The following is a 14,805-nucleotide window of genomic DNA, read 5'->3' on the forward strand; positions in this document are numbered from 1 at the left end:
ACAAAAAGGGTTCCCATATTTTAACAAAGATATCATCTTTATTGTGTAGCCTGCATGTCAGGTAATCAAGAGATATATAATTCAAAATAACCTTATGCCATTGTGTTTTTGAAGAAATTTTTTCCATTATCCAATTAAGGAGGAGACATTTTCTTGCACAGAAAGTCAACATTCTATAAAGCTTTCTATTATGTTTATCAGTAACTACTGGATCGGTTATTCCTAGTAATAAAAACAAAGGATTGTTGTTCAATTTAGTAGAAAAAATTTTATTCAGTTCCCCACCAATAATCTGCCAAAATTGCTTAACTTTATTACATGACCAGAAGCAATGTGTACAGTAAGAGTGCCTATCTCAGTTTTACATTTTAAACACTGTGGAGATAAGGTGGGTTTAAATTTTTGCCTTTGATAAGGAGAAATATGGGCTCTATGAAGAATCATAAGCTGAATCGCTTTGACTCTGTTGCAGATACTTAAAGTTTTTACATTATTCCAAACTTCAATCCACTCATCCTCTGTTATATTAAATCAAGTTCTCTTTCCCACAGATCCTTCAAGTAAAATTTTAAGATTTAAAATTTATTTAAGAGCGTTATAAAATTTACTAATAGAGGTCGCTGATTTGGTCATAAAAAGTTGTCTTTCTGTTTCTGATATATCCTGACATGTCAGCAATGTAGTATTTCTCATTATAAAGTCTCTGATCTGTAGGTACCGAAAAAAATCTTTATTTGAAACATTGTATTTTTCAGTTAATCGAGTAAATGACATTAGGGTAGATTTTTCCATCAAATCCTGTAATTTAAGTATTCCTTTGTCACCCCAGATTTTGAAATTATTATCCATTGTTCCCGGCAAAAAGTCTGGGTTATTACAGATTGGAGTAAAAACCGAGGTTGTTTGTGACCTGCCTTCTAATTTCCTGATTATATGCCACCCCGTAACTGTGGCTATAGAAATTGGGTTATGACAGACAGATTTAAGGGATTTTGCTTTCTTTAGAAAAAGTAACGATGTTAATGGATAGTCAGACATAGAGCTCTCTATATCAATCCAGAGTGAAGTAGATTTATTACGTACCCAATCCGCGATAACACGCAGGTGAGCACTGAGTTGATATTTTCGGATGTCTGGGAGGTCAAGGCCCCCCTCTGCTGAGGGGCGACATAGTGTGTCCATTTTAAGGCGTGCCTTTCTTTTTGACCATATAAAGGAACTAAACCATCCATTTAGTTGTTTTAAGGCCTTGCTTGGCAGTACTACTGGGACCATTTGTATTGGATAGAGTAACCTAGGAAGCATGTTCATTTTCAAAAATGCAATTCGACCTATCCAAGATAAAGAAAGAGCATTCAGTCTCTCCAAATCTCGCCGAATGCGTTCAAATAAGGGGGAAAAGTTAGCTTTATACATTTGGTCAAAATTAGGTGTAATTTTTATTCCTAGATAATCAAACCCCTCTGGTGACCATCTAAATGGAAATGGAGATAGAGGAATATTTTTTAACTTACCTAAAGGCATAGCTTCGGATTTACTAAAGTTTATTTTATAACCAGAGAACTGGCCAAACCAATCAACTGTCTCAACTAGGCAGGGAATAGAGACCTCAGGTTTCGTCATTAAGATTAAGACATCATCAGCATAAAGAGTGATCTTATGCTCTCTGTTTGCAATCCTGAGGCCGTTTATATCTTTATTAGACCTAATAGCCTCTGCAAGAGGCTCTATTGCAAGAGCAAAGAGCAATGGTGACAAAGGACAACCCTGTTTTGTACCTCTTGAGACGCTGAAATATGAAGACCACAATCCATTTGTGCGAACAGCTGAGAGACAATTTTCATACAGGAGTTTTACCCAATGTGTGAACTTTTCCCCCATTCCAAACCTTCGTAGCGTATAAAACAAATATGGTAGTTCCACACGGTCGAATGCCTTCTCTGCATCTAGAGAAAGCACAAGACCACTTAAAGACTTCTGCTGAAAAAACTGTATGATGTTCAGCAGCCTGCGAGTATTATTATATAGATTACGGCCTTTAATAAATCCAGTTTGATCCTCATTAATAAGGAGAGGTAACAATCCTTCTAAACGCACAGCTAAAATTTTAGAGACTATCTTTAAATCCACATTCAAAAGCGAGATGGGTCTATATGAGGCACAGTCTTCAGGGGCCTTACCTTTTTTTAAAATCAAAGAGATATTTGCCTCTCTCAATGATTGTGGTAGCGTTCCTTTAGTGAAGGAATCATTAAACATGTTTAAAAGAGGGTCAATTAAGAGGCCGTGGAATTCTTTGTAAAACTCCACGCTAAGCCCATCCGGGCCAGGAGACTTGCCAGATTGTAATCTCTTGATTGTATCCAGGACTTCTTTTTTAGATATGGGAGCATCCAGACTTATCTTCTGTTCCTCAGTTAAACAAGGGAGCTTCATGTTGGAGAAAAATCTGTCCATTTTTTTTGGGCTGTAATTCTGATTTATATAGATTTTCATAAAAGTTATTAAATACATTATTAATATTTATGTTCTCAAAAGTTTGCTTTCCCTGGTCATCTATGACCGAAGGGATAGTCTGGGAGTCCGCCTTTTTCCTTGTTAAGTATGCCAAGTATTTCCCCACCTTATCCCCGTGTTCGTACAACTTTTGTTTCGCAAATCTAATCTGATTTTCTGCTTCTTTAGTCAGAAGTGTATCAAGAACACTTCGAAGTGCAGCTATCTCTTTAAGTTTTTGTGCAGATGAGTGTGTAACATATTCCCTCTCAACCCGCTTTAATTTGGTCTCTAAAATCTTTCTTTGTTCAGCCTCCCTACTAGGGTTTAATATTTTTCCCGAAAATGACATGAATCAAATCCCGGGAAATGACGAGCCATTTCCCGGGAATCCCGGGAAAAAGTTTATTTATTTTTTTATTTTAATTAGGCCTTCTGTAGCCTGTGTCGGCCTTAACCTATTCTGATATTGTAGAGGTAGCTTTCCAGCTATGTCCTGTTATGCCCAGTAGGGGGCAACGTCAGCTTGATTAACGCAATAAAACCTACATCTCGACATTCGAGTGCTCGAGCTATGCGGTGTTGTATCGTTCCTCAACACTCCCTTAACAAATATAATTCGAATATTCCTCCATTGTACATGGAATTATACCAAGCTATTTTACAACTGCTGGTGCAAAACAATACGGTTCATCTCCACAGCATTGATAAAGGCTCAGCCACGCTGTCGTGGCGACATCTGTTGCGCTATATCTCCACCAGTGGAACGCTGTAATAGTCATTGAAAAGTTAACTACCGTACTACACTATAATATGGCATAACACAGGGCCTTGAGTAATGCACTACGACTTGGTCATTGCCATTCTGGCAACAGCAAATTTATAACACCGTGTCTGAGGGTTAAAGTAGGTTCGCTGTGAATCGTCTATTGAAAAACTGGCCAATCATTATAGCCTAAAAAATATACATTTTACTCAACTCCATTTTAAAAGCGAAATATGTTAAAGCAATCTATTTCATGATCATTTCTTCACCCATTAGGCCCGTGTCCTAATTCATGATTGTTAGTAAGCGGCTGCAAACGAGGAAAAGAAACACTCGAAGTTAAACAGATATTTCTTTATTGTTCAGGGCAGGCATATTTTATAGGCTATATAATGCAATATAACAATATATAATAATATGAAATTATATAATACAAAATACCTTAGGGTAAACACATTGCCTACGATTTCAACAAATTAAAGAGGAAAAAAGTACAACTGTGTAATACCTCTATTAAAACGCTTGAGATGAAGCTGAAGCCTTAAACGGAGGCTGAACGTGCCTGAAATGAAGAGTAATGCTTTTCGCATTAAACGAACCCTTCTCTCAATATTTCCTTTAAATTTAACATTCTGAAGCTTTCTTTTCTTTCTGAAAGTCAAATCGACGCGCGCGACTTTTTTCCCGGTTTCCCGTCTAACGTTTCCCGGGAAACGGGAAATTGTTCTGATCGCATTTCCCGGGAATCCCGGATCCCGGGATTAAACCCTACTCCCTACGTCTCTTAGTAGATGTGTAGGATATAATGAGACCCCTAGAAAAAGCTTTGGAGGTTTCCCATAGTAATGATGGATCATTTGTAGAAGGTAAATTAATTGACATAAATATTATAAATTCTTCTTTAAAGTAAGTCAGGAACTTATGGTCTGTCAAGATATATGGTGCAAACCTCCAATTTCTAGTCTGTTTTAAGTGGTTTGGTAGGCTATATTGTAGAAAGCATGGTCTGAAACAGTTATTGGGCCTATAGAACTAGAAGTTACTGAGCTTAAGATACTTTTAGGAAGCAAAAAATAGTCAATTCTACTATAAGATTCAGATACATTTGAGAAAAAGGTGTATTCTTTAACAGAGAGATGTTGTGCCCTCCATGTGTCTACAAAGTCCATCTCTTCACAGAATGCATTGACAATCTTAGCATGAGCCGAAAGTGTTAGTTTACCATGCGGACACTTATCTATAATAGGATTTAAATGACAATTAAAATCTCCCCCTATGATTGTCTGTCTTATGTTAAGGTTTATAACTTTAGGAAACAGAGATGTTAATAAATCTATTGAAGACCCTGGTGGATTATAGACATTCAATATAGCTATTTCTTCTCTGAGAAGAAATAGCTATATTGCTTAAATATATATTGTTAAAAACAACATAACTCGCTACTGGCAAGCAGCAGAGATACCTTATTGAAATTTCACAACTCAATAGCAACCATGGCTGAGCATAACTGGCAGGGGTGGAGAGTGAGACACAGATTGTCTTCTTTTTAAAATAATACAGGTGCTGATGCATTTTACTGTACCACTGGTACCAGTACCAGTGATGTTAGTAACGCATTACTTAGTAATGCGTTACTCTAATACAACTACTTTTTTTTCGGTAACAATAATATAACGTGTTACTATTTGCAGTCCAGTAATCTGATTAAAGTTATTTATCCAAGTCACTGCATTACTATTTTTGTCATTTTCCTCAGTAAAAAAATATATTTTTGCTTTCTTCTTGCGTCTCGGGGAGTGATGTCTGGCAGATGTGACAATTAAGTCCCGTTTTCAGCATGAGGACAATAACAGCACACAGCCACACAAATGTAAACAATGGAGGGAGGAGAGAGATGTGTGTTTTCTAGCTGGAAATAGAGGAACTATTTTGAGTTTGTGTCAGCTAAAGAGGACAACATCAAGGTTAGTTGTGCACTCTGTGCTGGTGACAAAGTGCTCTTTAGCTTCAAAAACACTACATCAGATTTGAAGAAACATCTGGAGTCACGGTACAGTCAAACTTACAGAGACAGTCCCACCAGGTGGTGTGAAGCAGAGCTGCGGCTACTGCAGGAGGCCCGCCAGCACCCAAACAGCAAAAGCTGGATTTCGGTACTAAACCAGTAAGTGGGGGAGAGCTTAAGAAGTTGGTCGGACAGTATGTCGTAGAGGAAATGCTGCCCTTAAACACGGTTGACTCACCCTCATTTCGTGGTTGTCATGTTTATGTTGAGGCAGCGGGGGTGCTGCCGGTAAGGTAGAAGCTGCAGTCAGTTTTTGGCAAAAGTGACTTTTATACATTTTTTTTTCTTTCAAGGTAAAAACTCTCATTGACATTAAAAATGTCTTTTTAAACACAAATCTGGCTCAGAAGGCTGCAGAAATTACAAATATAATATCACAGTTCTATAAAGATATTTTAAGTGGCCAAAAAGCTCTGGATTGATTATAATGTAGGTACAATAACTTAGACTCCTAAAGATTGTTGAAAAACAAGTTATTTCTTCATTTTATATATAAGCCCTTCATAAATCATGCTGACTGCACTCTATTTACCAATATAAGCAAAGACATTACACAAACATCAGAATAGAAATATCAGAATCACTATGGCAGACCATCACTTTTTGGCACAACACTGGCAGCTGTTAAAAGTAACTAATAAAGTAACTTGTAATCTAGCTTAGTTATTTCTAAAATTAAGTAGTCAGTAAAGTAACTAAGTTACTTTTTAAAGGAGTAATCAGTAATCAGATTACTTTTTTTCAAGGTAACTATACCATCACTGACGGTACTGTAACATTTCTTATCTCACATTCTTGAGTCTATGAAGAGTTGACTTGACTGACTAGAAAAAAAAAAACCTGGATCGGCAGCAAACAGTGCTAAGATTTGACTAGTAAGCCACAGAATCATCAGTAAATGAACATGCAGATAGACAGAGATTCACAAACTGGGCAGATAGCATTGCTCTGAATTTCAGAAAAAAGATCTGTTTAGTATGCTTTGCTAAAGTTGTTAATTTAAATGCACAGACAAGTACTCATGCAGAGAAACAATATATTCAACACTGACTGAGTGCATATACATTTGCTTGTACCTTGAAATTCCAGGCCAAACTTGCTATATGGCAATGGGACTCTGACAGAGGGAAGGCCTAGGGTACTACTGACTGCTGGGGAGGAGGAGGCTTGGGCATGGTGGGGAAGGAAATGCTGTTGCATCATTTTATTTGTTAAATTCAACTCATTGTCATTGTGCGCACAAGGCACACAACGAAATGATCGTTCCAGATCACTCATCCAGAGACGAGCATCTGCGGTCATGCAGCCAGAGACCAGGCAATGTGGTTTAAGTGTCTTGCCCAAGGACACAATGCAGCGCGAGTGCCTACCCACTGCACCACCGCCACTAGCTTGGGATTTAATAAAAAAAATTTTTAAAAAACGTAGTAATGTATACATATTCTTTGATTTTAAGCCATAGGCTAAGGAAAGGCCTACGAAAGGTGTACATACCTTGACTTCGTGTTTGTTTTGGCTGAAATCCAAAGGCAAAAAGTCCCCAACCGTCTCGTTTGGTCACCATTTTTTCTACCACAGCCAATAAAACAACCTTGATGGCTGTCCTTCTTATGGTTCTGCCATTGGTTTCATTCTGTTAAAAGGGAGTTTTTCATTCCCACTGTTGCCAGGTGCTTGCTCGCTGGGGGCTGTCTGATTGTTCGGGTTTTCTCTGTGTTGCTGTATTTACCTTACAATATAAAGCTCTTTGAAGTGACTGTTGTTGTGATTTGGTGCTGTATGAATACATTTTAATTAAATTGAGTAGAGCACCTTTGGGATATAGTCAAAGTAGAAAAATAATTAAATAAAAATAAAAAATATAAATACATTTTTTCTTTTAATTAAAAAAATTAAAAAGTGGAAGTTTGGATGAGCAGCTGACAAATCTGCAGTAGTTGTGTGATGCTTTCTTGTCAATATGGAGCAAAATGTCTGAAGAATGTTTCCAGCACTGTGTTGAATCAGTGTTTTGAAGCATTAAGGCAGCTCTGGAGTAAAATGGGGTTCAACATAATACTAACAAAGTGTACCTAATAAAGTGGTCAAGGATTGCATATTGTAATACAGTAATACATTCTTGTGTTACAATCTGGCTTAAAAGTCACAGCACAAGGTGGAGAGTGACAACAGAGTTTAAGAAACATGGGTTTTACTTTAAATTACTTTCAAGATTCTTTTACTGTCATTGCATATACAAGTATGCACAATGAGATTGCGGTGCGCCACTTGAACAGTTGCTCTTGCAGTCAAAAAGATAAGTGATAGATAAAGTAATAGAATAAGTATTTTAGGTGCAACAACAAAATAGTAAATAGTAAGATAAATATTAAATTTAGTACAAAATTTACAATCAAATCTAATACACCCACCCCACCGCAATTTCACTGCTACCACTGACCATGGTGTGTTTGCCTTGCTCTGCCTTATATATTTGAAAAATGTTTGAAGTAAAAACAGTTTGACAAAAGTACACATTGTTTTGATGTGTTGGTATTTTTAGCAGTGACATGTGTAGAAACTATAGCAGTATGCACAAAAACAATGAGAGAAGGCAAATGTGGGTGCGGAAATGCATGACGGATTTGAGAACTGCGCCAAAGTGATTGAGAAAAACTGTAAAATGTATTTTATCCCAAAGCGCTTAGCAGTAGAGCAGTCCACTGGTACAAGCAGCGTGTTGGGAATGCTCCTAAATTAATAGGACTGTATAAAATAATTCTCAAATTTAAGATTTAATGTAGATAATGATAAGAAGTTTAGAAGCTTGTGCATGTTGAAGACAATCCAAAAGGATGACAGAATTTATCACTCTTTTGAAGAATGTCTCTTTATTTTATATTATGCAGGAAGCACTCCGGATGTCAAACTACTCTGCAGTTCAGCAGCTTATAGAATCTAATCCAGTCTATCCAACCACAGTGACTCTTCCACTGTGTTAATTACTGTCACAACAAGACATGTTCAGGATATCATAATGTGTTCTGGTTCAGAGGCAGTTCAAATAAATTTGATTCAAGCATCATCTACTCTAATAGAAATAAACAAAATACACGTGAGAATATCTTTCTCTGATGATGGAACATCATACATGGCCATAAATGGGGAGATATAGTTTGGAAATAGAACTACACTGGAACTTTGTATGATTATGTATTAATTACTGGAATTAATACTCAAAACATGTTAATACTAACATGAGTGATGAGGGTTTTTAAGAATAATATATTTTTATTTGTTTCTTAGAGCAAACAACACAATCTGTATTTATTCAAATGGCCTTATTAATAGTCTGTGTGGCCATTTTGGTCATTGGAAATTTTTTTCTCATCTTCTACCAAAGAATATGTAAACAATTTAAAGGCAGGTGTAAAAATAAGCTAAAATTTTTTGAAAGATGAAATTTATCCCATTATATTTAAATTGTGACTAAACATTACACATGACTAGCTTGACTTTGCATTAGTAAAGTTTGGTGGAGGGGGGGATTATGGTGTGGGGTTGTTTTTCAGGAGTTGGGTTCGGCCCCTTACTTCCAGTGATAGGAACTCTTAATACTTCAGCATACCAAGACTTTTTGGACAATTTTACACACTTAATTTTGTGGGAACAGTTTGGTGATGCACAAAGCAAGGTCCATAAGGGCATGGATGAGCAAGTTTGGCGTGGAAGAACTTGACAGCCCTGCACCGATTCCTGACCTCAAGCCAACAGAACACCTTTGGGATGAATTAGCGCAGAGACTGTGAGCCAGGCCTTCTCATCCAACATCAGTGTCTGACCTCACAAATGCGCTTCTGGAAGAATGGTCAAAAATTCCCATAAACACACTCCTAAACCCATAAACCTTTGTAGAAGACTTGAAGCTCTTACAGCTGTAAAGTGTGGTCCGACATATTAAACCCTATGGATTGAGAATGGAATGTTCAAATGCACGTGAAAGCAGACAAGCAAACACTTTTGGCAGTATAGTGTCTATAAAATTGATGCAATAGAGTACTTATTTTCAAAGCAGTGAATGAGAGCCAGAGGCAGCTTGACAAAAAAATAGTCTCCCGACTGATGCACACCAATCTCCTGTGCTCAGTACCTCAGTATTAACCCTGGAAACATTGGAGGTAATGGTCACAGAGATGGATGTCTGGCATTTCTTCTCAATATGATGCCCTGTAACCAGTAATGGCATAGTTACCTTGAAAAAGTAATCCGATTACTGATTACTCCTTTAAAAAGTAACTTAGTTACTTTACTGATTACTTAATTTTAGAAGAAGAGAGATATGTTTGACACACGTTTCACAGATTATAGTTCAACAAGTCATTTACAGCCGTTTAAATACAGGCAATCATTTTTTGGCAAATACAGAAAAACGCTTTTTGGCAGACAGATCACTTTTTGGCACAACACCAGCAGCACCCTCACCGCTGCCTCAACATGAAAATGCCGACCACGAATCGAGGGCGAGTCAACCGTGTTTAAGGGCAGCATTTCCTCTACAACATACTGTCCGACCAACTTCATCTCCCCCACTTACTGGTTTTGTACCGAAATCCAGCTTTTGCTGTTTGGGTGCTGGGGGGCCTCCTGCAGTAGCCGCAGCTCTGCTTTGCACCACCTGGTGGGACTTGCTCTGTAAGTGTGACTGTGCTGTGCTGTGACTCCAAAGGTTTCTTCAAATTGACGCAGTGTTTATGAAGCTAGTTAGCACTTTGTCAGCAGCACAGAGTGCACAACTAACCTTGATGTTGTCATCTTTAGCTGACACAAACTCAAAATAGTTCCTCTATTTCCACCTAGAAAACACACATCTCTCTCCTCCCTCCATTGTTTACGTTTGTGTGGCTGTGTGCTGTTATTGTCCTCATGCTGAAAACGGGACAACTGTCGCATCGGCCAGACGTCACTCCCCGAGACGCAGGAAGAAAGCAAAAATACATCTTTTTACTGAGGAAAATGACAAAAATAGTAACAGTGACTTGGATAAGTAACTTTAAACGGATTACTGGACTGTAAATAGTAACGCCTTAGATTACTCCTTACTGAAAAAAAGTAGTCAGATTAGAGTAACGCGTTACTAAGTAACGTGTTACTGACATTACTGTCTGTAACCCAGAAAACATTAAAAATGGATGGATAGAAGTTTACAACTTAAGACACTTACAACACTTCACAAGTTACAAATGAACAACAGGCACTAAGAATATAACTGATGGATGGATGGACAAAACATTTCTGAAACATTTCAGGGGTTTGTTACTGCCTTTTCTTGAAATATACTTTTATATTTTGTTGCTCTGTAAGATAGGCATGCAGTAAAAAATAAATAAGTCTAAAAAAATTAAATGACATGTCAGTCACCTGTCCAGGGAATTTACACTGAAATAAGTCTCTTAGCAAAAGAAGACTTGATTTCATAACTATTGTCATGATACTCATTGTCTCTGGTTAGGGTTTTAGGTTTGTGGAGCCAACTGATGCAAATAAGCTTTCTTATTTTGAATGATTCAAGACAATCTCAAGTGTTAAAATCTCACACTTGGCATATACCTCCATCTTTGCCACTGAGTTATTGTGGGTGATATTTAATGAAATATCTATTGCTGAAAGGGTTTGTTGTGTAATTTGCTCCACAAATTGCACATTAGGTCATGCAATACCATGCAGTATTGTTCCAGCCTGCTCTTCTGAAGAACAAAATGTCGTCGCCCCTCACCAATGAAACTCAAAGCTTGCAAATTTCCTCTGAAGTGCAGAGTTTGACGTATTTGGGGTATTTCTTGCAGCAAACGGCCAGGAGTAAAATACAGGCTTTTGTTGTTTCTCTGCTTGACATTTGAGAACATGAATTAAGATCAATCAGAGATATTCAAACGTGAAGAGTGAACAATGTAAAATATTGCAACAGAAGATGAAAAAGAAATTGTGTTTTAGAAAAAGCTCAGTATGAGACCAATGTAACAGGAAGTGCACTTTTGAGTCTCTTCTGTGGTAACCAATCAGACTCAGGTTTTTTTTTTTTTTTGGTCTAACCAAACATACTCATTTCAAACTCTTTAACTTACTGAAATTCCCCGACAAGGAGCAATGTCAAGATGGTCGTGTTATGGATTCTATTGCTTTTTCTTCATCAAGGATGTAAGTGCTTTTTTATTCAGATCAAATAGCTGTCAAAAAAGATTTATGTAGTTTTATAGATAACAAATTTACTTTTTTTTTACATTACATTACTAATTTTAAATCTAAATATTTTCACTTCATTACTTTTTTTTTTTTTCCTATGTTTAACTCAGATTCTCTGGTTCCAGTGAAAACAGTTAAGCTCGGTGAAGCAGCAACTTTAACATGTGCTTTACCCGAAGAGTTCATCAATAGAGTCCACTGGTACAAGCAGAGTGTTGGGGATACGCTTAAATTCATTGTGACACTGTATGGAACTACATCACCTCAGTTTGCTTCAGAGTTTAATAAATTAAGATTTGGGGCACAAATTGATGCAAACTTTAGCAGCCTGACCATTTTGAAGACTGTCCACGAAGATGAGGGAATCTATCACTGTGGAACAGACAACTGGATTAATATTAAATGGAATGGAACATATTTGTTGATAAAAGGTAATAAACTGACCTACTTTTACAAACATTTTAAATGTCTCTGAGCATGTTTTGAAGAATGTCTTTGTGTTTTGTATTCCACAGGAAACACTCAAAGGACATCAAACTATACCGTGGTCCAGCAGCCAGTAGAATCAAATCCTGTCCGTCCAGGAGACACAGCAGATCTCCAGTGTTCAGTCTTCTCTGACTCTGAGAACGAGACATGTCCAGGAGGTCATAATGTGTTCTGGTTCAGAGCTGGATCTCATCCAAACATCATCTACACTGATGGAAACAGTACGAATCAATGTGAGAAAAGATCTGAGACTCAGAAGAAATGTGTTTATCGGATCTCTAAGAATATCAGCTCCTCTGATAATGGGACTTATTACTGTGCTGTGGCCACATGTGGAGAGATATTATTTGGAAATGGAACTACATTGGAAGTTGGTATGAATTTGTCCTAAGTACTGGAAGTTCTACTCAAAGTACGTGAGTGATGGGAATTTTTAAGAACCAATGTTTTTTGTTTGTTTGTTTTGTAGACCAAACAACAAAATTGATATTTATTCAAATGGCAATATTAATATCCTGTTTGGCAGTTTCTGTCATTGGAAATGTTTTCTTCATCTGGAACCGAAGCGCATGTAAGAAATGTAAAGGTAAGTGTTATTAGAAGCTAAACATTTAATGTATTTCATTTAGAAAAACATAAAGCAAGTTCTACCATAAGCATTCAATTCTCCAAGTGGCTGTCATTTTGTGAACCCCCTTATTTATTATTATAATTTTGTTTATCTTAGGAATAGAAACTGCTATATCAGAAGTACAAACTGAGAACTTGCACCCACCCGTAAGTAATGAAAATAATTACTATTAAAATATGTCTAAAGAGTTCCATATCACCATCTAAACAACTTATTTGTATATCCTTTTTATTACTACACAGAGTGAAGCTGATTATGAAGTAAACTACGCTGCACTGGATTTCTCTGGAAGAAAAACAAGAGTAAGAAGGACGAGAGAGTTTGCTGAGGACAGCGTGTTCTCTCAAACACTGAGTTAAATGCTGATGACAGTGTTAAACACATCCTGAATTCTAAAATAAACCTCACATCCTGTTACAGATCCTTTGTGACTCGTGGGTGTTCTTATTTTTCTGGCTTTGTTAAAAAAATTAACTTAATCACTAACATAATTTGGCCTCCTGTATTGGTGAAATTAATAAGCTTTTAACTGTTAAAAATGGTTGCCTTGTTTTCCACATTTAAAAGAGGGAATCTGACTCGGTGCTTCAGATGCGTTGTATGACACTTGCAGGTATTTTTTTTATCTACTGGGTTTGCGATGTTTAGTTATTTTGCTTGTAATGTGAATTATTTCAGACTAACTGAAAAAAAAATGCACATTTAGGTGTTTATTTGTCCTTCACATTTTGTTGGACATTTATGCAAATGAATGTAAACTTGGACTACAAAAATTATGTGCTAATATAAGTAATCAGCAGGGAAACTTTCACAATTTTTACCCAGTAGTGTCTCCCCACAAATTTGGTTGAGACCAGTTTGTGAATGTAAATATGCAGAGAACACCAAGTGCAGCCTAAATAAGAAATCTGTGAATAACTTTTATTTATGGATTCTGAATCTGATGTTATGTTGCATTCTGAGATTGGAACACAATATTCATTCACTAGTGCAATTTTCATTCACCAAGTGCAATACTCACCTTCTTCATTATTATATGTATATACTTATTTTATTTTTTACAATGTATATATTTTTATACATTCTGTTTATTTTCTGCATATTTTTAGAAGTTTTATATTTTATGAAGTTTGACTTTCTACAGCATGGCACTGAACAGGAGTGGCCCTCCAATTTCATTGTACATCTGTATAATGACAATAAATGTTTGTATTCTATTCTATATGTGAAAAAGAAATTCAGTATGTACTAGAATCAGTTTTTACAGTGAAATTAAAATTGGATGAAAAACTGAGTGCATGACACTGCATATACCAGCCACATAACAGAACAGTATTTTCTTTTTTCTTGCATGCTAACACCCGTTAACCAAACACGACTCTTCCCTCTTTAACTTATTCAGACGCTGTTGTCCATCACCATTTCTTCTTGTCTTCTAATCAAACCCGGGACAAAGCCTTCCTTGGCTTGACATACTGGGAGAGTGGCATATAGCACCTCCATCCATCAGTGTGCTGAAGGTTATGTCAGTGTGAAAATTTGCTGCTCATTAGTGGTGCTCACAAAGCTGTCTGTTGGTTGATTGTATTTCTGGCGATATTTAGTTAGCTACTTTGCTTTAAAGCAGATCATCTGTGAAGCTGAAATACTAAAAACAATAAACTGTGACTTGTCCTTATCATAGGTGGATTAGTGTCTTGTGTTCCTCTTATCTCCTTTCAGTTTTAATTTCTGTAGGTGGATTTTCTGGGCTTGCTGGGCAGAGACGTTTGGTGTGGATCAACCCCTCCTCACCTGTTGGTGGTTGATTCCTCAGGCCTCAAGGATAAGAAGAGCAGGTGGTGGTGCAGTTCCCTGCCAGACCGTTAGCCTTGCTATGTTGCTCACCTAAAAACCTTACCTGCAAAAATGCTGTTTCTCTGATCCACAATCTCACAATCTGGCAGACTTATGCAACCCGTGCCCAGTCTGCCTGCCCGCTCTCCACCTATTAAGCCTGCTCAGTACTCCTTCCAAGCTCAGTTTTTCTATGTTTCCAAGTAAGGCTCAATCTGATGTAATTCATGCACCAGCCAGTTTATTCCCCCCTTTGGACAGTGAATTAATTGCCCCTCTCTTCTCTGGCAGAGCTCCTGTATT

The 14,805-nt window shown here is 37.2% G+C and overlaps 1 protein-coding gene across 1 annotated transcript; it reads left to right on the plus strand.

The window, feature by feature from the left end:
* The first annotated feature begins 11,449 nt into the window (after positions 1-11,449).
* Positions 11,450-14,709, plus strand: LOC115787145 (uncharacterized). The gene is made up of 7 exons (XM_030739721.1): positions 11,450-11,501; positions 11,657-11,977; positions 12,062-12,409; positions 12,505-12,621; positions 12,763-12,812; positions 14,404-14,504; positions 14,613-14,709. Exons 1-7 carry the CDS (start codon positions 11,459-11,461, stop codon positions 14,707-14,709), a joined length of 1,077 nt encoding a protein of 358 aa, XP_030595581.1. The 5' UTR covers positions 11,450-11,458.
* Positions 14,710-14,805: the final 96 nt, after the last annotated feature.

Source organism: Archocentrus centrarchus, chromosome 10 (assembly GCF_007364275.1).
Source record: "Archocentrus centrarchus isolate MPI-CPG fArcCen1 chromosome 10, fArcCen1, whole genome shotgun sequence".
Taxonomy (NCBI): domain Eukaryota; kingdom Metazoa; phylum Chordata; class Actinopteri; order Cichliformes; family Cichlidae; genus Archocentrus; species Archocentrus centrarchus.

What these genes read in the sequence shown, in the direction of transcription:
- LOC115787145 (XM_030739721.1), top strand. Translation starts at nt 11,459, where the DNA reads ATGGTCGTGTTATGGATTCTATTGCTTTTTCTTCATCAAGGAT. An exon ending in AACATATTTGTTGATAAAAG is followed by an intron (nt 11,978 to 12,061) that starts GTAATAAACTGA and finishes TGTATTCCACAG; the next exon opens with GAAACACTCAAAGGACATCA. An exon ending in CGCATGTAAGAAATGTAAAG is followed by an intron (nt 12,622 to 12,762) that starts GTAAGTGTTATT and finishes TGTTTATCTTAG; the next exon opens with GAATAGAAACTGCTATATCA.